Source organism: Lathyrus oleraceus, chromosome 3 (assembly GCF_024323335.1).
Source record: "Lathyrus oleraceus cultivar Zhongwan6 chromosome 3, CAAS_Psat_ZW6_1.0, whole genome shotgun sequence".
NCBI lineage: Eukaryota > Viridiplantae > Streptophyta > Magnoliopsida > Fabales > Fabaceae > Lathyrus > Lathyrus oleraceus.
Genome location: NC_066581.1, coordinates 29,665,249 through 29,689,158, shown reverse-complemented (window position 1 = coordinate 29,689,158; position 23,910 = coordinate 29,665,249). Strand labels below are relative to the sequence as shown.

General features: G+C 40.8%; 1 protein-coding gene across 1 annotated transcript; it reads left to right on the top strand.

The window, feature by feature from the left end:
- Positions 1–389: 389 nt before the first annotated feature.
- LOC127129490 (uncharacterized) lies at positions 390–23,134 on the top strand. The gene is made up of 2 exons (XM_051058662.1): positions 390–3,002; positions 22,997–23,134. Exons 1-2 carry the CDS (start codon positions 390–392, stop codon positions 23,132–23,134), a joined length of 2,751 nt encoding a protein of 916 aa, XP_050914619.1.
- The last annotated feature ends 776 nt before the right edge of the window (positions 23,135–23,910 follow it).

Below are 23,910 nucleotides of genomic sequence, written 5' to 3'. Positions count from 1 at the left end.
CCATCACAGCATCCCGTCCTTGGGAAATACCCAAGGATCTTAATCAAGATAGATATCAACAAGAGTTCGTTCCACCAAATGCTTCTGTCTTCACTAATGTGCCTCCCGTTGTTCACTATACTCCTCACCTAGGAGAACCTGTCTATCACGGCCCTACCCCAAGTGAGGATCCTGGTCTCAATGATAGAATGGATGAATTCCAGGATCAGTTTGCGGAATTACAAAAAGAGATAAAAGCTCTTCGTGGGAAAGAACTGTTTGGCAGAGATGTAAATGATATGTGTTTGGTTCCAGACGTAAGGATGCCAGCAAAATTTAAACTACCAGAATTTGAAAAGTACAAAGGAAGTTCTTGTCCACAGACCCATTTGGTTATGTACGTGCGAAAGATGTCAATGTACACCAACGACCAAAGGATGCTCATTCATTGTTTTCAAGACAGCCTTACCGGTGCAGCTTTACGCTGGTATATGGGATTAGACAGTTCTCAGATCAAGACTTTCAATGATTTAGGCGAGGCCTTTATCAAACATTACAAATACAACCTGGATAATGTGCCAGACCGAGATCAGTTGAAGTCCATGCAACAAAGAGAAAAGGAGACATTCCGTGAATACGCGCAAAGGTGGCGCGAAATTGCAGCACAGGTTGTTCCACCTATGGAAGAAAAGGAGATGACGAAAGTGTTCTTAAAGACTCTTGATACTTTTTATTACGAGAGGATGATTGCAAGCGCTCCTACAGACTTTACTGACATGGTAAACATGGGAGTCCGTTTAGAGGAAGCAGTTCGAGAAGGGCGTCTAGTTAGAGAAGGAAGTTCATCTTCAAGCGGGGCAAAGAGGTACGGCGGTTTTATGAAAAAGAAGGAACAAGAAACTAATGTTGTGTCCTATAATCATCCAAGAAGGATCAATTATCCTTACCATTCCCAACACCAACATATAGCAGCCGTGACTCCAGTAATCACTTCCGCTCTAGTTCAAGTCCAATACCCTCAGCAGCGTACCAACCGCTTCCAACAGAATACTCAGTATCAGCAACAACATCAACCTCAACAACATCAACATCAGTTACAACAACGTCCACCACAGCAACAAAGAAGAACCAATTTTGATCCAATTCCGATGTCATATGCAGAATTGTATCCAGCTTTGATCGCTAAAAACCTTGTGCAACCACGACCACGACCTCCCGTACCAGAAGTGCTACCTTGGTGGTACAAGCCAGAGGTATCTTGTCCCTTTCATCAGAATGCTCCAGGTCATGACTTAGACAACTGTTTTGCTTTAAAGTTGGAAGTACAGAAGTTGACAAGAGCAGGTATCCTGACCTTCAAGAACATGGGTCCCAATGTGAAGGACAATCCAATGCCAAGTCATGGTCCTTCATCAGTGAACAATATAGAAGTTTGTCTCAATGAACAACGTGTTACGAAGATAGAGGAGATTCGGCAGTCTTTGGTTGAAATTCATTCTGTTTTATGTGCTCATGGTATATTCCAACATGACCACCAGATCTGTGGTACATGTTCAGTCAATTCAAGAGGTTGTAGAAAGATTCAAGATGATTTGCAAGGCGTCCTTGATCAGGGTTTGATTCAGATTTCTAGACAAGTGAGTTCTCCAGAATCACAAGAACAAGAGGTGAATGTCATCATTCCTTGCTTCAACATTCCAGAGAAAGTAGAGATAGCTTATCATCCGAGGGAGCCAGTAGTGATTTGCCCTCCGGGCCCAATGCCTTACACTTCAGATAAAGCAGTCCCCTACCGCTATGCAGCAACTATTATTGAGAACGGTAAAGAGGTCGAGATTAAAACCTTAGCCTCAGTTACCAATATCGCAGCAAATAGCCGAATGACGCGCAGTGGCCGCGTGTTCGCTCCGCCGGTTATCCCAAGTAGAAATGTTGAGAAAGATCCAGTAGTCGTGGTACCAGTGACAAGAGAAGCAGAAGGGCAAACAAGCAATTCAACCCTTGACAAAGAAACAGATGAACTACTCAGAATTATCAAGCTCAGTGACTACAAAGTGGTAGATCAGTTGCTACAGACACCGTCAAAAATCTCGATCCTGTCCTTATTATTGAACTCAGCTGTCCACAGAGAAGCACTACTGAAGGTGCTTGATCAAGCCTTTGTAGAACAGGATATAACAGCAGAGCAATTCAACAATGTTGTAGGCAGCATCACTTCGTGCAATGGCTTAGGCTTTTGTGATGAAGAACTGCCAGAAGAAGGAAAGAATCACAACTTCGCTCTCCATATCTCAGCCAATTGTCAAGGGGATTCTTTGTCTAATATCCTAATTGACACCGGTTCATCTCTGAATGTCATGCCCAAGTCTACCTTGTTGAAGCTAAAGTACAAAGGGGGGCAAATGCGGCACAGTGGAATTATTGTGAAAGCGTTCGATGGATCAAGAAAAACAGTCATTGGAGAAGTTGATTTGCCTATTGGTATTGGACCACACGTATTCCAGATCACTTTCCAGGTTATGGACATAGTGCCAGCTTATAGCTGTCTGCTCGGACGCCCATGGATTCATGAGGCGGGTGCCATTACATCCACGTTACACCAAAAGTTAAAGTTTGTCAAGAATGGGCAAATAGTGACGGTTAATGGGGAGCAGGCTATGCTGATTAGCCACCTTTCATCGTTTAGTGTGATAGAAGTAGACGAGACGGCTGTTCAAACTCCATTTCAGGCCCTGACCATCGATGATTACAAGAAAAGTGAAGGTTCAATCGCGTCATTCAAAGACGCCCAGCAAATTGTCAAGACAGGTCCTACAGAAATGTGGGGCAAGGTGATAGAGTTGCCAGAAAACGTTAACCATGCAGGATTAGGCTTTGTTGATGGAAAACAAGTGCAGACTTCAGTGGTGCGACCTTTCAAAGATATCTTTCACAACGGTGGGTTTATCAACATGGTAGCAGTTGAAGAGGATACTTTTGAGAAAAAGACAGAAGACGAAGGCCCCAGATTTGTGACACCAGGAGTAGTTATGAAGAACTGGACCGCAGTTGACATCCCACATTGTGTCCACATATCAAAGTAATTAAGCTTTTCAGTTTTCAAAAATCTTCCGCTTTAGCCCAAAGCGCGAAGCATTAATTTTGTAAAATGGGAACTTTTGTCAAAAACGTACTATCCATGAAAAAGATCTTTTGTGTTCCTATACACTTGTGTCCTTTTATCTTTTCAGCTTTTTCGGAAAATGGTAACACAAAAAAAAAAACCTTAAAAAGAACACATTTTTGCATGTCATGGTCAGTCCTCTAAAAACAATTGTTTGTACAGGTTACTTAAACCCGTTGAACACAATGACATCATGCCCTCTCTCAACTTTGAACATTCTGTATTCGAAGCTGAAGAGGAAGAGTGGGATGAGATTCCAGAAGAGGTCGCCCGCCAGCTTGAAAATGAAGAAGACACTATTCAGCCATACAAGGAGCCTTTGGAAACAGTCAACTTGGGTTCGGAAGAAAATGTGAAAGAAGTCAAATTTGGAGCATTGTTATCCCCACAGGTCAAGGAGCAATTGATCAGCCTGTTGAAAGAGTATGTAGATGTGTTTGCTTGGTCTTATCAAGATATGCCTGGTCTCGACACTGACATCGTAGAGCACAAGCTACCTTTGAAGCCAGAATGTCCAACGGTCAAACAGAAATTAAGAAGAACACATCCAGATATGGCCGTCAAAATTAAAGAAGAAGTTCTGAAGCAAATAGATGCTGGTTTTCTTGCCACTTCAGTGTATCCAGAGTGGATAGCAAATATTGTGCCAGTTCCTAAGAAGGACGGGAAGGTACGAATGTGTGTCGACTATCGTGACTTAAATAGAGCAAGCCCAAAGGATGATTTCCCCCTGCCTCACATTGACATGTTGGTAGACAATACAACAAAGTTTGACATATTCTCCTTCATGGACGGATTCTCCGGGTATAACCAGATCAAAATGGCTCCCGAAGACATGGAAAAAACTACATTCATAACACCATGGGGAACATTCTGTTATCAAGTGATGCCGTTTGGGTTGAAGAACGCAGGTGCTACTTACCAGCGAGCCATGACAACGCTCTTTCACGACATGATGCACAAAGAGATTGAGGTTTATGTGGATGACATGATCGCGAAGTCTCGTTCAGAAGAAGGTCACTTAGTAGATCTATTGAAGCTGTTTCAACGATTGAGGAAGTTCCGTCTTCGCCTCAATCCGAACAAATGCACATTTGGCGTCAGGTCAGGTAAACTCTTGGGCTTCATTGTCAGCCAAAAAGGCATTGAAGTTGATCCAGATAAAGTAAAAGCTATCCAAGAGATGCCCGCACCAAAAATAGAAAGGCAAGTGAGAGGTTTTCTAGGACGATTGAATTACATATCCCGGTTTATTTCTCACATGACTGCCACTTGTGAACCTATCTTCAAATTGCTGAGAAAGAGTCAGAATTGTGTTTGGACAGAGGATTGTCAGAAAGCATTTGACAGTATCAAAGAGTACCTCATGGAGCCTCCTATCTTGTTACCACCTGTTGCTGGAAGACCGTTGGTTATGTATTTGACAGTGCTTGAGAATTCTATGGGCTGTATTTTGGGTCAACAAGACGAAACTGGAAAGAAAGAGCATGTCATTTACTACTTAAGCAAGAAATTTACTGACTGTGAATCACGATACTCCTTACTCGAGAAGACATGTTGTGCATTGGCTTGGGCTGCTAAGAGATTGAGGCAGTATATGTTAAGTCACACCACTTGGTTGATATCCAAAATGGATCCAATCAAGTACATTTTTGAGAAGCCTGCACTCACTGGTAAGATTGCAAGATGGTAGATGTTGTTATCAGAATACGACATTGAGTATCATACCCAGAAAGCTATCAAGAGCAGTGTGTTGGCTGAGTACCTTGCTCACCAACCCGTTGAAGATCACGATGATAATGAGGATGAGTTTCCTGATGAAGATGTCATGTTCCTAAAATCCAGAGATTGTAAAGAGCCACTTCCTGAAGAAGGGCCTGAACCAGATTCTCAATGGGGTTTAGTATTTGATGGAGCTTCCAACGTTTATGGACATGGAGTAGGTGCAGTCATTATCACTCCAGAAGGTTCTCATATTCCTTTCACGGCAAGAATTTGCTTTGAATGTACAAACAACATTGCTGAATATGAAGCCTGTATCATGGGTCTTGAAGAAGCCATTGACCTCCGCATCAAAAATCTTACTGTTTATGGTGACTCAGCGTTAGTTATCAATCAGATCAAAGGAGAATGGGAAACACGCCACCCTGGCTTGATCCCATACAAAGACTATGCAAGAAGATTGTTGACTTTCTTCACCAAGGTTGAATTGCATCACATTCCTCGGGATGAGAATCATATGGCGGATGCTCTAGCTACGTTGTCTTCAATGTATCAAGTGGGTTTTCCAAACGAAGTACCCAGAATTGTGATCAAGCGACTTGATAGACCAGCACATGTGTTTACAGCTGAGGCCAGTTTTGATGATAAACCATGGTACCACGATATCAAGCATTTCCTTCAGACTCAGGAGTATCCTCTTGGAGCAACAGAAAAAGATAAAAAGACTTTGAGAAGATTGTCAGGCAGTTTCTTCCTTAATCAGAATGTGCTCTATAAGAGGAATTATGACATGGTCTTACTCAGATGTGTTGACAAAAAGGAAGCAGAAATGTTGATGAAAGAAGTTCACGAAGGGTCCTTTGGTACTCATGCAAACGGCCACTCTATGGCAAGAAAGATGTTGAGAGCTGGTTACTACTGGTTGACCATGGAATCAGATTGCTGCAAATTTGTAAAGAAGTGTCACAAATGTCAGATCTACGCTGATAAGGTTCATGTACCACCAACCTTTTTGAATGTGATTTCTGCTCCTTGGCCATTCTCAATGTGGGGCATTGACATGATCGGTATGATTGAACCCAAAGCTTCCAACGGACACCGTTTCATTCTCGTGGCAATTGATTACTTCACCAAATGGGTGGAAGCAGCTTCGTATGCAAAGGTGACAAAGCAAGTGGTGGTCAGATTCATCAAAAATAATCTCATTTGCCGATATGGCATTCCAAACAAGATCATCACTGACAATGGCTCCAATCTGAACAACAAAATGATGGATGAATTATGTGAAAGTTTCAGGATCGAGCATCACAACTCTTCTCCTTACCGTCCCAAGATGAATGGGGCAGTTGAAGCTGCAAATAAGAATATCAAGAAGATCATTCAAAAGATGGTTGTTACCTACAAAGATTGGCATGAAATGCTGCCTTTTGCACTACACGGATATAGAACATCAGTCCGTACTTCAACTGGGGCAACCCCATTTTCACTTGTATACGGTATGGAAGTTGTGTTACCGATAGAGGTTGAAATTCCATCAATGAGGATACTAATGGAAACTCAGTTGTCAGAGGCTGAATGGTGTCAAAGCAGATACGATCAGTTGAATTTGATTGAAGAAAAAAGAATGACTGCCTTGTGCCATGGACAGTTATATCAAAAGAGAATGAAGCAGGCATTTGATAGGAAGGTTAAGCCGAGAGAATTTAAAGAGGGTGACCTTGTGCTCAAGAAGATGATACTATTTCACAATGATTCTAGGGGCAAGTGGACTCCTAACTATGAAGGACCCTATGTTGTCAAGAAAGCCTTCTCAGGCGGTGCTTTAATTCTTACAAACATGGATGGTGAAGAGCTTCCACGTCCCGTGAATACAGATGCAGTCAAGAAATACTTCGCCTAAAAAATGAAAAGAACAGCTCGCTAAGTTAAAAACCCGAAAGGGCGGCTTAGGCAAAAATGAGCGTCTCGGTGGACTGAAAACCTGAAAGGGCGGTCCAAGCAGAAATTAGAGACATAAAAAAACAAAGAGAATATTATCCTGGTAGATTGAAAACCCGAAAGGGCAATCTAGGCAAAAGTTAGGGATTTCAGGCAAGTAACTGCATAACAGAGATAAAATCATTGAAGTATCAGAATATTTTCAACAGTTCTCCAACTTTCTCAAGGCTGCAATACAGGTCAAAAGTGGAAGAGAGAATGATGTCATTGTAGTTCAACGTACCCTTTTTCCACGAAATTACCATTTTCCAATTTGTAAAGATCTATGGAATCACGCTATTGGCTGATTACCATCCTATCAAATCAATTTGAGCCTTTCTATATTTCTTGGCACTCTTAATTTTCATTTCAATTTACGAAAGTTCTTTTACTTTAATAGATATGTTTTGAAACAAAAGTTTTGAATTAAAAACAGTTTTTGAAAAATATTATTTATTTTGATTTATGGACATCAATAAAAGGATTGAGACATGTGGTCCCAGTAATTCTGAAATCATGGGATATCCCCAGTTTTGCTTCCTAGTTTTCCTCAAGAGATCATGCAAGAAATATTTCAAGAAGTTTATTCCCTTCACTTGGGGCATGAAGACTCCCCAGTTAATTGATCATGAAGACTCCCCAGTTTAATTGATCATGAAGACTCCCCGGTTAATTGATCATGAAGACTTTGATCCAGGTTTTAAGTTACAGATTTGGCCTATGGGATTACTACAGGTATTTCCCCAGTAATTTATTAAAGCGGGATCAGCAATGTCCCCAGCAGAGGATGAGAAGGAAGATTTGATTTCCCTGAGCAGGAGTAATACAGAGGTCTCCATCCCTCAGCGAGTGAAGAAAGTTGATATTCAGAAACTACAGGGAATCTCATGTTGTTCTCTAGAAGGATATGTCTCCTCCTCAGTAATGTTTTGTAGTAAAAGAAGAGTGTGTTATGCATTTTAAGCAAATTCAAGAATTGCAGGATTTCTCCTGAATTCTCATTTATATTCAAAGGTCAGACATCACTGTTCCCCGGCAGAGTCTCCTAGAGGAAAGATCACATAACCAGATATCAGACACCATAATCCCCTGCAGAGTCTTCAGATACAGAAAGTCTCCATGATAATTAAAGCAAAAAAAATCAAGGATAGATTTCCCCTATATTCTTATTCCCTGGAAAGATACCACCTATCCCCAGCGGACTTTATCCCCAGCAGAGTCTTCCAGAAGAATAATCCCTTCTACATTATCAGCAAATTCAAGAATTGCAGGACTTCTCTTACAATATCATCTTATTTCCAGAGGATAACACCTTGTATCCCCAGCGGAGTCCTCAGAAAGGTCCAATCCTCATATACCTCACAAATTCAAGAACCACAGGGAATCTCCTGCATTTTTGAAGTAGAAGGCATCTCCATTCTTCTACGGAATCCTCAGCAGAGACAGACTTTTAAAGAAACCTGGATATGGTGCTCTTGTACCAATTCCCCAGCAAGCCTTTGTACTACTCCCTAGCGAGTCTCAGTGCAAATCTCCAGCGAGTCCTTATGCAACTGTTAACATTTTTAGTTATTCCTAGTTTTGTCTGTCCATCATGCATTCATTACTAAATATTCATGCATATCTATGACATATCATGCTTGCATTCATATGCACCTTGTTTCCATGTTTATATTGTGGGTTGAGTCAATCTCTCCATATAGAGTATCCTCATAAGCAGCAAAATACCTTTTATTGGTCATGTTCCCCACAGAGATCTATGCCTCGTGGAAGATGGTTGTTTCAATTGTAAATCCTGATGAGTTCATTCCTCTTTAGTTGAAGTCTTGTTTGACCGTTTCATTCTAGTTCTATCCTAGTTTGAACCTCGTGTCTCCAGATAAAGCTCAGAAATTGCCAGTAAAAGAAGGCAACAATATAGTCTTTGTGACTCTCATTCAGTAAAACAGACATGACAGATATTGTGTCCAAGTCCTTTATACCTTCATCTTTGAGTTGGTACCCGTTACAAACTTGAGTTACCTACATCCATGAGTGGTAACCTTTGTTATCCCTCGGATAAATTAATTACTATCTCCATCTATGAGTTGATAACATCCTCACAGAAAGTTCCATGGTTCTACCTGCAACTTTGAGCTGGTAGCGTGCTTTCGTCTTTTAGCACAAATTCCTTTTGATTCCACCTTCGTCTTTGAGTTGGTGAAGTACCTGCAACTTTGAGCTGGTAATATGCATTCATCTTTGAGTTCGCACATTTTCCTGTGATTCCATCTTCGTCTTTGAGTTGATGGAGTACCTTCATCTATGAGTAGGGTATGTTTGATCCTTGTTGAACTGATAGTGTGCTTTCATCTTTGAGTCTGCACAGATAACTTCTGATTCCATCTTTGTCTTTGAGTTGATGGAGTACCTTCATCTATGAGTTAGGTACATTTTGTCCTTCCACCGTCATCTTTGAGTCGGTAATGATAAACATCTCCAGGAGAATATGTTCTAAATTCTTTTAAACACCTTTGTCAATGAATCGGTGGTTGCCTTCAACTTTGAGTCGGCATTTCTTTGTCTACCTCATCAATGAGTTGGTAGTGTGCATTCAACTGTAAGTCTGCACAATGATCCTTAGATCTGATTCTTCATCTACACCATCATCAATGAGTTGGAATTTGATTTCCCTAGCAGTGTTATTATCAATCTTTTGAAGCTTGCCTTCAACTTTGAGTTGGCATGTCCTGTTTACCTCATCAATGAGTGGATAGTAAGCTGTCAACCATGAGTTAACGCAGTTCGATTCTTATTATTCCCTTGTTATACCTTCATCCTTGAGTTGGTATTCATCTTTTCTGTTACCTCCATCTTTGAGTTGGTAATGTACTGTCACATCAGTACTCTTGTTATATTGATCTTTTCCCACTTTCATCTATGAGATAGTGATGTATCGTCAATATTGAGTCGATATCTCTTTTCCTCCTATTTTCCATCTATGAATAGGTAGTGAATCTTCCCCAGCTGAGTATTCTCAGTGTTTACCTTCATGCATTGAGTCGGTGTGTGTCCTTCCCCAGTAGAGTTTGCACTCCTGTGTCTCTGTGTCTGTCTGTCTTTTGCATCATCCATACATGCATTTGCGGTCAAATTTTGTGGCGTTTGTCATATTTAATTACCTTACGCCATTCAATAGCCTCCGGCTATCTGGCCTAAGTTAATTAAATAGGGGCATCTGTCGCACCCCAAAATTTGACTTTGGCTTTGTTGACCACATCTTGATTAATCTCGTTGTCTCGTATTCATCTCAATTTCTTAAACTTCGCGTGACAACTGGTTTGATTAGGTTTTGTGCGTTTTCGTTGCTTACCGTGTTGTATTTCGTTGTTTTAGCAAAACCTGGCCGATATCGTTGCCTCGTATTTATCTCGCTTATCTCTTTTGTGCGTGGCATCGCTTCGATTAGGTTTTGTGCGTTTTTATCTATTTAATTGTTTGTTTGTCGGTATTTTGACTGTATTTCGAATATATTAGAGTTTTCGTATTGTCCGATTATTTGTGATTGTATTTGTCAGCGTTTTCGTGATGTCGTGTTGATTTTATTATTGCCTAGGGTTGTTTATTTAATTACGTGTTGTGCCGTGTGATTTAATCGAGTCTGTTTGAGTCGTGTTGTTGATTTTACTGGTTTACCGGTTTACTGGTTTATTGGTTTTATCAATTTGTCTGTTTTGCTGTGCAAATTGTCATCGTTTTTCTCGCGTTCGTGTCGCTCGATTTTATCGTATTTTAATCGTGTGCCGTTTAATATTACTTGTGCTTAATATTAATTGTGTTTAGTTGTTAATTAGTTTATTTAATTAGGATTAATATTATATTAGTTTATTATTATTATTATTATAATATATAAATTATATTATTAATTTATGTTAGATATTTTTTTAGGTTTCCTATTGTTTAAGTAATCTAAATATATATTTAATTTATGTTAGATATTTTTTAGGTTTCCTATTGTTTAAGTAATCTATATATATATATATATATATATATATATATATATATATATATATATATATATATATATATATATATATATATATATATATATATATATATATGTTGTTAGTAAGAATAGGAGGGTGGATCAGTAAGGAAAAAACGTGTGGTGAGAGAAACAGAGAATTGAAAAGAAATATTTTTCCAAAAGCATTACCGTATTTCACTTGTTCTTCATTTTCGGTAACCCAAAATCGTCCCGATTATTCACCGAAACACAAAACCGATTTCATATCTTTGAAGTTCGTTGAGTCCAGGTCACAAATATCCAAGGTTCATTTCATTCCGGCGTCGTTTCACCGATCAAAAGCGACGTTGAAGTCAGGTACTCACGAAGGCAGCCAGCACTGCGTCGGTGACAGTTTCCAGCTTTCTGTCGATCATTTGGACGATCAGAAGTTCATCCTCTTCACACAAGGTAATATTCTTCACTTATCTCTAAAATCGGCAAAGTTCCGACTTGCCGACATGTGTTTTAATATATTATTTATCTAAATATATATATATATATATATATATATATATATATATATATATATATTATTTTTTGTCTATTATATATCTAAATAAATAAATATATATATATATATATATATATATATATATATATTATATATATATATATATATATATATATTTTAGACAATAAATATATAGTAGACAAAAATAATATATATATATATATATATATATATATATATATATATATATTATTTTTGTCTATTATATATTATTGTCTAAATGTACATATATATTATTTTTGTCTACTATATATTTATTGTCTAAAAATAAATAAATATATATATATATATATATATATATATTACTTTTGTTTACTAAATATTGTTTATCTTTTATTATTATTTTGCATATATATTTTATTTAAATGTTAGTTAAATTAATTATTTGTTTAAATGTTTATTTTAATTAAATGTTTATTTATATCAAACGTTTATTTTGTCTAAAGTAAATGTTTATATTGTTTTTTTTATATTTGTTTATGTTGTTACTAACCGTTTCGTTTCAGTTTCAGCTCGATTAACTCCACTAACTATTCGTAATACTAACTATTCATAGCTAACTGTGTTGTAATAATTTACTTTCTCGCATTTTTTATTTTCTGTATTGTGTGTTTAATCGTATTGTTCACGTTTTATGTTAAAAAATCGAAAAATCCAAAAAAGAGAAACCCGATGCGATTCCAACGGTCGCCGTTTAAGAAACCCCTTTCACACACTCATAAGCTTACTCTTGGGCTTTCCTGTAATGAGCCCATTTATTTATTTCTTTAGGGTCTAGGCTCGTTCAAATCTAAAATCAACAAAACAGACTTTCCCCTTTTCTTTTGGGAGAACTACGTGGATTCTGATTTCTCCATTGCGCCTTGGAGATACGTAGGCATGAAGTCTACGACTTTATCGAGTCCAAAAACAATAAAATCAAGTTCTTTTCTCATCTCCCCAATCAAACGATCAAAGCGAAAAAAGCAAAGCATTCACATAAACATAAGCAAAAAGGTTCCTGTGGAGTACCACAGATGTAGAGGGTGCTATTACCTTCCCTTTGCATAACCAACCCCCGAACCCGTAACTCTAAAGGGATTTATCGTTATTTTTCCCTTCCTCTTTTTTGGATAAAATAAAAGACGGTGGCGACTCTTGCATTTAAAATATTTTTCAAACGGGTTAAGTTCAATCAATACTTAATCTCGTGAAAAATCCCGCCGCGACAGACGGAGAGCAAACTCCGGGGATTTATACAAACTTTTCAATCTTCAGACTTTGAAGAGTCTTCTTGATTAATTTCAAGGGTCGTCGTACGTCCTTTCGCCGTCTTCTCACCATCCTTCCATTCATTCGTCCCTGATTGGACTCCATGGGGATCTTTTGTCAAAAGCCTCCACATCACAACCTGCAAGTGAGTGAAAATACCTAACAGCACCTGCAAAAGAGATCGTTAGATAAAAACGTGCCCCAGGCGTGTCAAGATTTCAACACTTGGGTCGCTCAACCTTCCGAATAAGATTTCAAATTTTCAATCTTATAAGCATGCATTGGAAGGGACCTCCATGTTTCGAAATGCAAAAATTCCTTATCAAAATAAACGGATGTTTTTGCAATCAAAGCGGTAATGAAAACAAAAACAAAATTATTTGACTGAACATGCATTTATTGACTGAAAACAGGTGGCTCAAATTGAGCAATACAAAGGAAGCAGTTCCTGAAAAGAGGTAATTGCGCACAAAAGGAAAATCTATCCTAATGGCAATGTGAAACCATGATCTCATCGAGTTCCAACTCGGTTACACCCCATATGTCCTCAGACTCTCCTTGCTTTCTGCCTTCTGACCAAGACGCTGCCGACTGATCCCTACCGGGGATTATCCATGTGCCTTAACCAAAGCGCAAACGATCATGCCAGACGCAGTTGTTCGTTTCAATCCCTCTTTTGCCTGGACCGCCCTTTCGGGTTTTCAGTCCACCGGGATACCCTTTTTTGCCCAAGTCGCCTTTTCAGGTTTTCGACTTGTCGGGTGTACAATTTTTCTCTTTATCCCTAATTTTTGCCCGAACCTTTTCTTTCTGTTTTTTGGTTCGCCGGGATGCCCATTTTTGACTGGACTATTTTATTCTTTTCGTCCAGCGGGTCTCTTTATACGAAGTATTCTTTAACTGCGTTCGCATTCACAGGGGATGGAAAATCCTCGCCATCCATAGTCGTTAACAACAAGGCTCCACCAGAGAAAACCTTCTTGACCACGAATGGACCTTCATAATTAGGTGTCCACTTGCCCCTTCGATCGTTTTGAGGAGGAAGGATCCTTTTCAGCACCATATCACCTACGTGATATACCCGAGGTCGTACTTTTCGGTCAAAAGCACGCTTCATCCGTTGCTGGTATAACTGCCCATGACAGATGGCTACCAGCCTCTTTTCTTCAATCAAGCTCAACTCTTCATACCGGGTTCTTACCCAATCATCCTCCTGCAACTTCACGTCCATCAGGACTCTTAAAGAGGGAATTTGAACCTCAACTGGTAACACCGCTTCCATTCCATACACGAGCGAGAAAGCCGTTGCCCCAGTAGATGTACGCACTGACGTTCGATACCCATGCAATGCAAATGGTAACATCTCATGCCAGTCCTTATAGGTTACCACCATTTTCTGCACAATCTTCTTTATATTCTTATTGGCTGCTTCAACCGCCCCATTCATCTTCGGACGATAGGGAGAAGAATTGTGATGTTCGATCTTGAATTCCCGGCACAGCTCTGCCATCATCTTGTTGTTCAAATTAGAACCATTATCAGTAATGATCCTCTCGGGAACCCCATATCTGCAAATGATGTCTCTCTTGAGAAACCTGGCAACGACCTGCTTCGTCACGTTCGTATAAGAGGCTGCTTCCACCCACTTGGTGAAGTAATCAATAGCCACTAATATGAACCGATGCCCATTCGAAGCCGTAGGCTCAATCTTTCCGATCATATCAATGCCCCACATAGCAAACGGCCACGGAGACGACATTAAACTCAACGGATTTGGAGGCACGTGCACCTTGTCAGTATAAATCTGGCATTTATGACACTTCCGCACGAAATTGAAACATTGGGCCTCCATTGTCATCCAATAATAACCTGCCCTCAGCAGCTTCTTTACCATTGCATTCCCACTGGCATGGGTACCAAACGATCCTTCATGAACCTCTTTCATCAATTGGCTTGCTTCTCTATCATCAACACATCGGAGCAAGACCCAATCAAAATTTCTCTTGTACAAGACCCCATCCTTATTCAGATAAAACACCATGGCCAACCTCCGCAGAGTATTTCGGTCCTTCTTAGATGCCCCCTCAGGATACTCTTGAGTCTCTAGATAGCGCTTGATATCGTAATACCACGGCTTCTCATCATCAGGCGCTGTATCAACAGCAAACACATAAGCCGGTCTATCCAGACGACCTACCTCCACACTGGGGAATTGATTCCACCATTGTACCTTAATCAAGGCGGCCAGAGTAGCCAAGGCATCTGCCAAAGGATTCTCTTCTCTGGGCACATGATGCATCCTCACCTTGGTGAAAAACGTCAACAATCTCCTCGTATAATCCCGATATGGAACTAAATGAGATTGATGCGTATACCATTTTCCGTTAACCTGATTCACAACCAAAGCTGAATCTCCATATATGACAAGGTTCTTGATCCTCAAATCAATCGCCTCTTCAATCCCCAATATACAAGCTTCGTACTCAGCCACGTTGTTGGTGCACTCAAATGTTAGCCGGGCAGCAAAAGGAATGTGGGATCCTTTCGGCGTAACCAAAACAGCACCAACACCGCTACCATTCACGTTAACGGCCCCATCAAACATCAGAATCCATTCGGATTCAGGGTCAGGCCCCTCCTCCGGGATTGGTTCCTCACAATCTTTCGATTTGAGAAACATGATGTCCTCATCAGGGAATTCAAACTTCATCGGTTGATAATCCTCAATAGGTTGCTGAGCGAGGTAATCAGACAATACACTCCCCTTGATCGCCTTTTGAGAGGTATACTGTATATCATACTCAGTCAAAATCATTTGCCACCTCGCAACCCGTCCGGTCAATGCTGGCTTCTCAAAAATGTACTTGATTGGATCCATCTTGGAAATCAATAAAGTGGTATGAACCAGCATATACTGCCTCAGTCGGCGAGCAGCCCAGACCAAAGCACAACAAGTTTTCTCGAGTAGTGAATATCTTGTTTCACAGTCGGTAAACTTTTTGCTAACGTAGTATATGGCATGCTCTTTTCGACCAGACTCGTCATGCTGCCCCAATACACACCCCATAGACCCCTCGAGGACCGTCAAGTACAGAATTAACGGTCGTCCCTCCACAGGAGGCATCAGAATCGGAGGCTCCTGCAAATATTCTTTTATCTTTTCAAATGCCGCTTGGCAATCATTATTCCACCTGACCATTTGATCTTTTCTCAACAATTTGAATATTGGTTCACACATGGCTGTTAGATGAGATATGAACCGTGAAATGTAGTTCAATCTACCTAAGAAACCACGAACCTCCTTCTCTTTTCTCGGTTCAGGCATTTCTCTTATCGCTTTTACTTTAGCAGGATCAACCTCGATTCCTTTCTCGCTTACAATGAACCCCAGCAATTTACCGGACCGCACTCCGAAAGTGCACTTGTTCGGATTCAACCTCAGTTTGAATTGTCTTAACCGATCGACCAACTTGGCCAGATTTGCCAGGTGCCCCTCTTCTGTTTGGGACTTTGCTATCATGTCATCAACATAACATTCGATTTCACGATGAATCATATCATGAAACAAAGTCACTCTGATACGTGGCACCGGCGTTCTGCTTCACTAGAGGACAGTCTTCTCTCCATGGTAGCTTGTGCACAACGACATCGGTATCCGACCCTGGCATATCCTGACACGACCAGGCGAAGGTATCCACATGCTCTTTTAACAGGGCTACCATTCTGCTCTCGACTTGCCTCTGAAACGGCCCCAACTTTCGTTTCCTTTCCTACCCTCGGCGGCGCTTGGAATAACAATCTCAACCCGCTCCTCATGCGGCTGAATCACCTTCTCCTCTTCTTTCAACAACCGGGTTAATCTTCCAGCAGATCACAATCTTCTTCGCCTTCTTCTTCGGCATGATAGATCGGATTGTCGAAGTCATATGAGGTGTAACCAAATCGTTATCAATGAAATCCAGAGAATACCAAAGTCGGGACGAGACAAAACACAAGGAAATAAAGTGAAAACAACATTGCCATTTTTTTTTATTGTTTTTTAAACTGCAAAAATAAATGAAAAACAGGGAACACCGCTTTTAATTTAAAAACATCCATTTATTTATAATACAAAATGAAACATGAGGTGGCCCTTACAATGAACCACTACGTGTCGGGCAACACGTAAGGCTTTCATGCAAACAAAACTGAAAACAGAAAACATTACTCTTCCGGATAAGTGACAGTGATGATCTTGTTAGGCCCTCCAGTTCTGGACTTCCATCCCTGGTACGCACGGTTTTATCCAACCATCAAACTCGCAGTTACTGTCAGTCTCTTCACCTACCGCAAAGGCGTGATCCGAATTTTTAGCAATTGCACCCACCATCGCCTGACCATGCGCCGGCATGGGATTAGCATTAACATTCGGTGATGGTGCAAAATTGATGGCCTTGGAGTCTACCAGATCCTGGACAACATGCTTAAAAGCTCTACAACCCTCAATGTTATGCCCTGGTGTACCAGAATGGAATTCACACTGGGCGTTCTCATCATAGTTAGGAGGCCTCTGATCTGATCTTAACGAAACCATCGTCCTTGGCTGAACCAACCCAAGATCCATCAACTTCTTGAACAGAACAGCATATGTCACGGGTGGCCTATCAAAATGACGATCAATCCCTTTTCCCCTCACTTGGTACCCGGCTCTCTGTGCTCTCTGTTGAGGTGGCTGACGCTGATGTTGTACTGATTGATTACCACCAGGGGTGGTTACCGCAGCAGCGTGCTGGTAATAACGATCCCTACCGTGTCCTCTCTGGGCATACACAGCACTTGATTCACCCTCATTCTTCCTTTGGCCATTTCCGAAGGGCTTCTTCGATCCTGATGACGAAGCATTACCACCCTGGATCTTCCCCATTCTCAGCCAACTTTCAATTCTCTCACCAGCCACCACAATATCTGTAAAGTTAGTAACTGGACAACCAACCATCCTCTCAGCGAATGCCCCCTGCAGGGTACCCATGAACAGATCTGACATCTCCCGATCCACCAACGGAGGTTGCACTCTGGCAGCCAACTCCCTCCACCTCTGAGCATATTCTTTAAACCCCTCGTTTGGCTTCTGGGACATACCCTGCAGCTGGGTACGACTAGGAGCCATATCAACATTAAACTGGTACTGTTTAAAGAATGCATCACCAAGATCCTGCCAGCTTTTAACATCAGAAGACTTCAGCTTGGTGTACCACTCCAAGGATCCTCCAGACAGACTGTCTTGGAAGAAGTACATCCAAAGCTTTTGATCCATAGTGTATGCAGAGATCTTGCGGACGAAGGCCTGAAGATGAGTCTCAGGGCAGGAACTTCCATTGTATTTGTCAAATGAGGGCGCCTTGAACTTCTGGGGGATCACAATCCCCTCGACCAGCCCCATGTTTGACATATTTACGACCCCGGGAGTGGCATGGCTTTCCAGAGCCCTGATCTTTTCTGCCAGCAGTTGGATCTCCTTGTTCTGTGGTTGGGCACCATACTGACCGAACGGTTCATTATGCATGGAGAATTGATCTGCTTCTCTGTCTTCCTCTCTGTCATCATCAACCCCAAAGAATGGAGGAAATAGGCTATCCTTCAGATTAGGACCCATCGGACCAGGTTGTCCACCAGTGGGAGCGCCGAAACCACCAACATTGTTCACTACACCCACCGTTGTTCTTTTTCCACCGTCTCTGGAACCACCCAACCCCTGGTTGGAGACATCATCCAGATTGACACCGTTGTTAGCCGCTGAAGCCCGCTCGAGCTTCTCAACTTTATCAGCCAAAGCTTTCTGACCAACTGCAAAACCCTGCATGATGTTGATCAGTTCGTTCATCTTGTCCTTCAACTCAAGAATATCAGTGTTAGGGAGATCCATCAGTCTGGGAGTGTTGCGTCGAGTGAAGTATCTGTGAGGGTGTGTTGAGTGCAAAGGTACAACTCTGCGAGCACGAGCAATGATTCCTGCAACAATCAAGCACGTTAGAACTGGTCCCTGCAAAACAACAAACAGGTTAATATGCATGAATGCAACGTCTATCCATACGAGGAAGCTTCTGTCTTTTGATCCTGGTTTCATCGAGACAGATAATATTTCGACAATAACATTCTGACATCAGGATGTCTCTCAACCAGAATCTCAATCGAGAATGTACCCTGAGTATGGATAGACATGAGTTAGATGCCAATGAATGCAAAATGTTGATGATGCTGATGCGTGAATGCAATGCCCTGTGCCATCCTCCAAGTCATCTGAACATTTACTGCGCTGAGTTACGGCCTCGATCTCTGAACTAATCACAACCATCTGAAGGAATATGTAACCACAAATCCAACTCAAGGGTTCTGAAATAAACGGAAGACAAATACATCATCATCATCACCAGACAATCTCTGAGCAGACAACCACAATCCTCTGAATCAGCCCGGGGAATCCTGAAATAAACGGGTCCCCACTGATAAATAACACGGACAACACTCTGGCGTCTCAGAAATAAATGCCCATAAATCCGACTTATAAATAAGACTCTGATCAGCGGAACCAATAGTCACCATCAAAGTCACCATCTGAACATGCATCTGAAAGAATCACCCTCCCCTCACAGGTAAATTCTAATCAGTTCATCCTAAGGCGGATAATAGTCTCGACAATCGGGCAAAGATACTCAACGGGTTTGCCCTTTCGGGTGTGCCGTTGTAGCTCCCTTAAGATCGTCTAAACCAAAGATCCGGGAAAGATCGGTCACCGAAGTCAATAGTTCAGATGAAGTGACTCAACCAGAGTGGAGTACCCCACAAAGGAAGAGCACTCTCAAATGAACCTCGTCCGGCTTGTGGTACATCACGTTGCCAAGCACATGTTGACCTAACATGAAGGAGGCAACATGAGACCACGCTAATCCTAGGTGTATACTCGGGCCTGGGTTTTAGCCCTACTCAGAACACCCACCCCAAACAGAGGAACCACCTATACAGAGGACAGCAACATGATAGTATGATGCATGCAAATATTTATGCAAATATATACACAACATAATAATCAATGCAATAAATAAAGCGGCACAAGCAACCTAAACTATCCTAGAATGCTAGGAGAGACTCGCTTAGGGAAGATGGACCAGCAATAGGTCAACTTCTATGTCCCCAGCAGAGTCGCCAGTTGTCGCATCCGCGAAAAACAACCGGCGGGCTAAAACAAAACAACACAGAGTCGCCACCATGCGTTATTTATCCCAAAAGAGGGAAAGGAAACGCTCGAAGTAAACCTGGGAAAAGCATGGTCTCGCGACCAAAGAGAATGGGATCGGGAGTCGGTTACGCAAGGGGAAGGTATTAGCACCCCTCACGTCCGTCGTACTCGACGGGATCCACGCTCGAAAGATAGGTTAAGGTTGCTAAAACAAACATCACACACACACTGAAGACAACACAGGTGGGAAAAGAGGGGAGAGGGCTCGCTAGGACATCGCGTCCTATGCCTACGTATCTCGTCTGGAACGAAAATCAGAGCTGCCGTAGTTCGGCTCACGCACGCCGAAACAAAACACACACAAACACAGGAAAACCTGGAACCCGAACGCCAATTGCTGGACTTACATCGGCTTCCGAACCAAACAAACACACTCAGGATACGGACAGCCAATCGCTGGTCTTACATCCATATCCTGACACACAAGAATAAACAAGCAACAAGTTACTAAGGAGTCAGGCACTCGAGCCTAGCAACTGTCAAGCAAACACACACAAAGAAAAGAAAAAAGGTGCCTGGAGAGACCTCGCACGGTCTCCTGCCTACGTACCTCATCTGGTATGAGGATCAGGGCGACGTAGTTCCCCTGAACGGGAAAGAAATTCTAACCAGATACAAAGGGAGACACACTACTAGGGAGCTGGACTCGAGCCTAGATGTTATCATGCATATCATCCCTAAGTTATGGTTTCTATCCTAACTTGCACAGGCAGCAAGCTAATCCTAAACAGGCAAAGCAATCAAAGCAAACAATCACAAATAGCACACACTATATACAGACAAAGTGGGCTCACACAAGGGGTTAGGCTGCAAAAGCAAGCCAACTGTACCAGGTGATGTTTAGCTCTTAACCCTAACATTGAGAGTTAGGGTGAAGCCAGATGAAATGGAAGTGAGGGGTGTGCCTCACAGCTCTTATCCCTGGCCAGGGAGAGCTTCAGACAAAGAAGTGTGGGTTCAGAAAGTGGGAACCCTTCTACACTTATGACTCTGACTCAACTGTACAACTGTACAAGGATCTTGGGTTACTATCCTCAAGGCATCAACATGTAATGTGAGCCAAGGGATGACTCAACAGAAGAGCAGGAGATGGATTACACATCTCTTGTGTCTGCCAATTGCCTTATTCAAGGTCTTTTCCTACTTGGGGACAAAGATAAACAAGCACAATCATTGCCTCTTAAGGAGGACTTCAGACAGGTGCCTGGCCAAGTAACAGGCCAGGTCTTCCAGACTACATGGAGTTATTGAGTTCTACCTCAATTGGTTAAGCAACCAAGCAACAGCAAAAAGCAAGTTCACAGATGAACTATAGCAACTAATGTACCTGAAATCAATCTAATTCAGTCAGTACACAGCTCAAACAGTCAAACAGACAAAATACAAGTCAATAGTTAACTGTACACAAGCAATGCATCAAGCAAAGCATAAGCCAATGCTCAACACAAATGACTTAGAAGCCACCTACAAAACAAACTTAATGTTAATCAACATCAATCAAATGATCAACTCAAGCCAAGTGAATTAATTCCTCCATGCCATATGCCTTTTGTCCTGAAAATACAACTCAAACATGAGAAGCAAACCCCTAGGACAAAGCCTAGGGTCAAAGGAGTATCAATATTTCAAAACAGAACATGAAAATTGTCAAAAATCAAGTTCAATCAATTTAGAACAACATCCAATTGGTCTCATGTTCATATCATACACCAAGATTATTTCACAAAGCATCTAGTGCAAAGTGTGCAATTTCAAAGCTCATTGGACCAAACAGAATGCATCAATCCAAACTCAATCCAAAATAATTCAATAAATCCCCAAAAAATTCATGGCTAAACAACATTCATAACATGTCAATCATACCAATTTTAAGGCCAATTGGGCAAGGGGAAGCATGTCAATTAAATTCAACAAGTCAAGGCATGTTCAAACAAGTTCATACAAAGCACAATATCATGCATCAACTTCAAGCAAGCACAAAACAAAGTAGGAACATTATAAATGCACCAAACCAAAACCATGACAAACTTCAATGTGTCTATAATCAATCCACAAAATTTCAAGTCCATCCAATACATATCACGAATTTCACAAAACATTTAAAATCATGACTCACAAAAGGTTCACATTTGGTCAAACAGAAAGGAAATTCTCAAACAAATTGGAAATGCACTAAAAAAATCCACAAAACTTCACATGTTAACCTATCATCCAGAAGTATCAACATGCAAAAATTCAGCTCATTTCAAGTTCATATGGCATGGTAACAAAATTCATGAAACTAGACAAGAAATGGTGTGACACAAATTGTCACACCTAGATTCAACAGCTCATATCTCTCAATCCAGGAATGATAAAATAGAAAACTCAAAGCCAAAATGTCCATTAAGGTCTCTAGAATAAGCATGCAAAATTTCAAGCATTTCCAATTAAGCATCATCATTTCATGATCAAAACATCCAGCAAGGTGCAAGCAAACACATGTTCATACAAACCCTAGGCCATTCCAAAAACCACACGTGCATAATTTCCACAAAAATCACCAAAAAATACTAGAGATTACAAGGATCATGGTGGAAAAAATTTCAGTCAATTTGGATTAATGGTTTGTGAGTTATGAATTTTTGAATGTTGAAGAAAAATAAAAGAAATGAAATGGAAGCATATGAAATCATGTGAGCATATGAAAATAAATTGCCAAGCCAAAGGTGGAATTGTCCTAGCACGGAATCGAAGGGAATCCAAGTTCAAAATGTAGCGCGTGCTACTGTAGCTACTAACACCAATCAGCATGGCAAAACGCGCTAACATGGATCAAACAGCCAATTCTGGAAAAATTCAAATGTTCTTCATGCGTTCATACCAAACCCTAAGCTCAAGAACTTTTTGTCACGAAAATGGACAAACCATACACCATTGGAAAGATCTCACAATGCACAACACGAATATGACATCAATTAACCCTAACTCTTCCTAGATTAAAAGAATCGAAGCAAAACATTATCATGCATCAAAGTTCAAATCAATGTAACTCATTCATTTCTCAACCAAATTCAATGATTCCAATTGCAGATCACTCTACTAAGCAAGATCTATCCAAATCATATATCAATTGCAAGAATCATTAAATTCGAAAACTCACCTTCTTGGATTGGCAGAAGTGAAAACGCGCGTTTTAGGCTTGAAGAAGCAAAAACAGAAGTTCTATGATGCTAGTATTGATGAATGGAACAAGGTTTGTGTGTTGATTATGCACGATCTAGCTCAAAACTTGAATTGCCATGGATGAAGCTCTCTTTAACAGTCCAAAATTCAGCTTGAATTCCACTAGTTCTTGCTCCAATTAGCTTCAAAAATGCTCAAGAATGAAGGATATGTGAAGATCCATGCAAGGTTTGTGGAGATTTTTGGAAAAAAAGTGAGAGAGAAAGTGAAGAGGTTTTGTGATTTTCAGATCTAGATCTTGATTCTGTTATGATTATGGATGAAACAGTTATGATTTAGTTTATATATGTGATGTTAATGATGTTAGTAATCATGTTTAGTGCTAATGCAATGGATTAGTGAAAATGAAAGTTTCATGCTAAATGGTAATTTGGTTAATTCACCCACACATGTGCAATGCAATGTAACAGTGCCAATTGCTGGTTTGAGCAAGTTTTAAAACACGTTTGTGAGCTAATGCAAGTGGAATCCTGTGAAAACAAGGCTTATTTCTCAAAAACACCTTTTTCCCTCCAAATTTCAAAACTGGTTCACTTGAAAAATGGACTTTTTATGTGATGAGTTTTCATGAAATGCAATGCTTATTTTGGATAGAGGACATCAAAAGAATTTTGCTCAAAAAAACCTCACTCCATTTGGCCTTGTGAATCAAAAGTTATGCAACTTTGAAATTCAACTTTTTTGGACAATGATCAATCCCTAACTTCCAAACCACAAATGAGAAATTCATGTTTTTAGACTTTTTGGAAAGGTGAGAGCAA

Bases quoted from the DNA above. Each gene is read 5' to 3' on its own strand.
- LOC127129490 (XM_051058662.1), top strand. From the start codon at position 390: ATGTCAATGTACACCAACGACCAAAGGATGCTCATTCATTGTTTTCAA. The intron at 3,003-22,996 runs GTAGTTATGAAG...TTCCAATTGCAG, and splicing joins CCAGATTTGTGACACCAGGA to ATCACTCTACTAAGCAAGAT.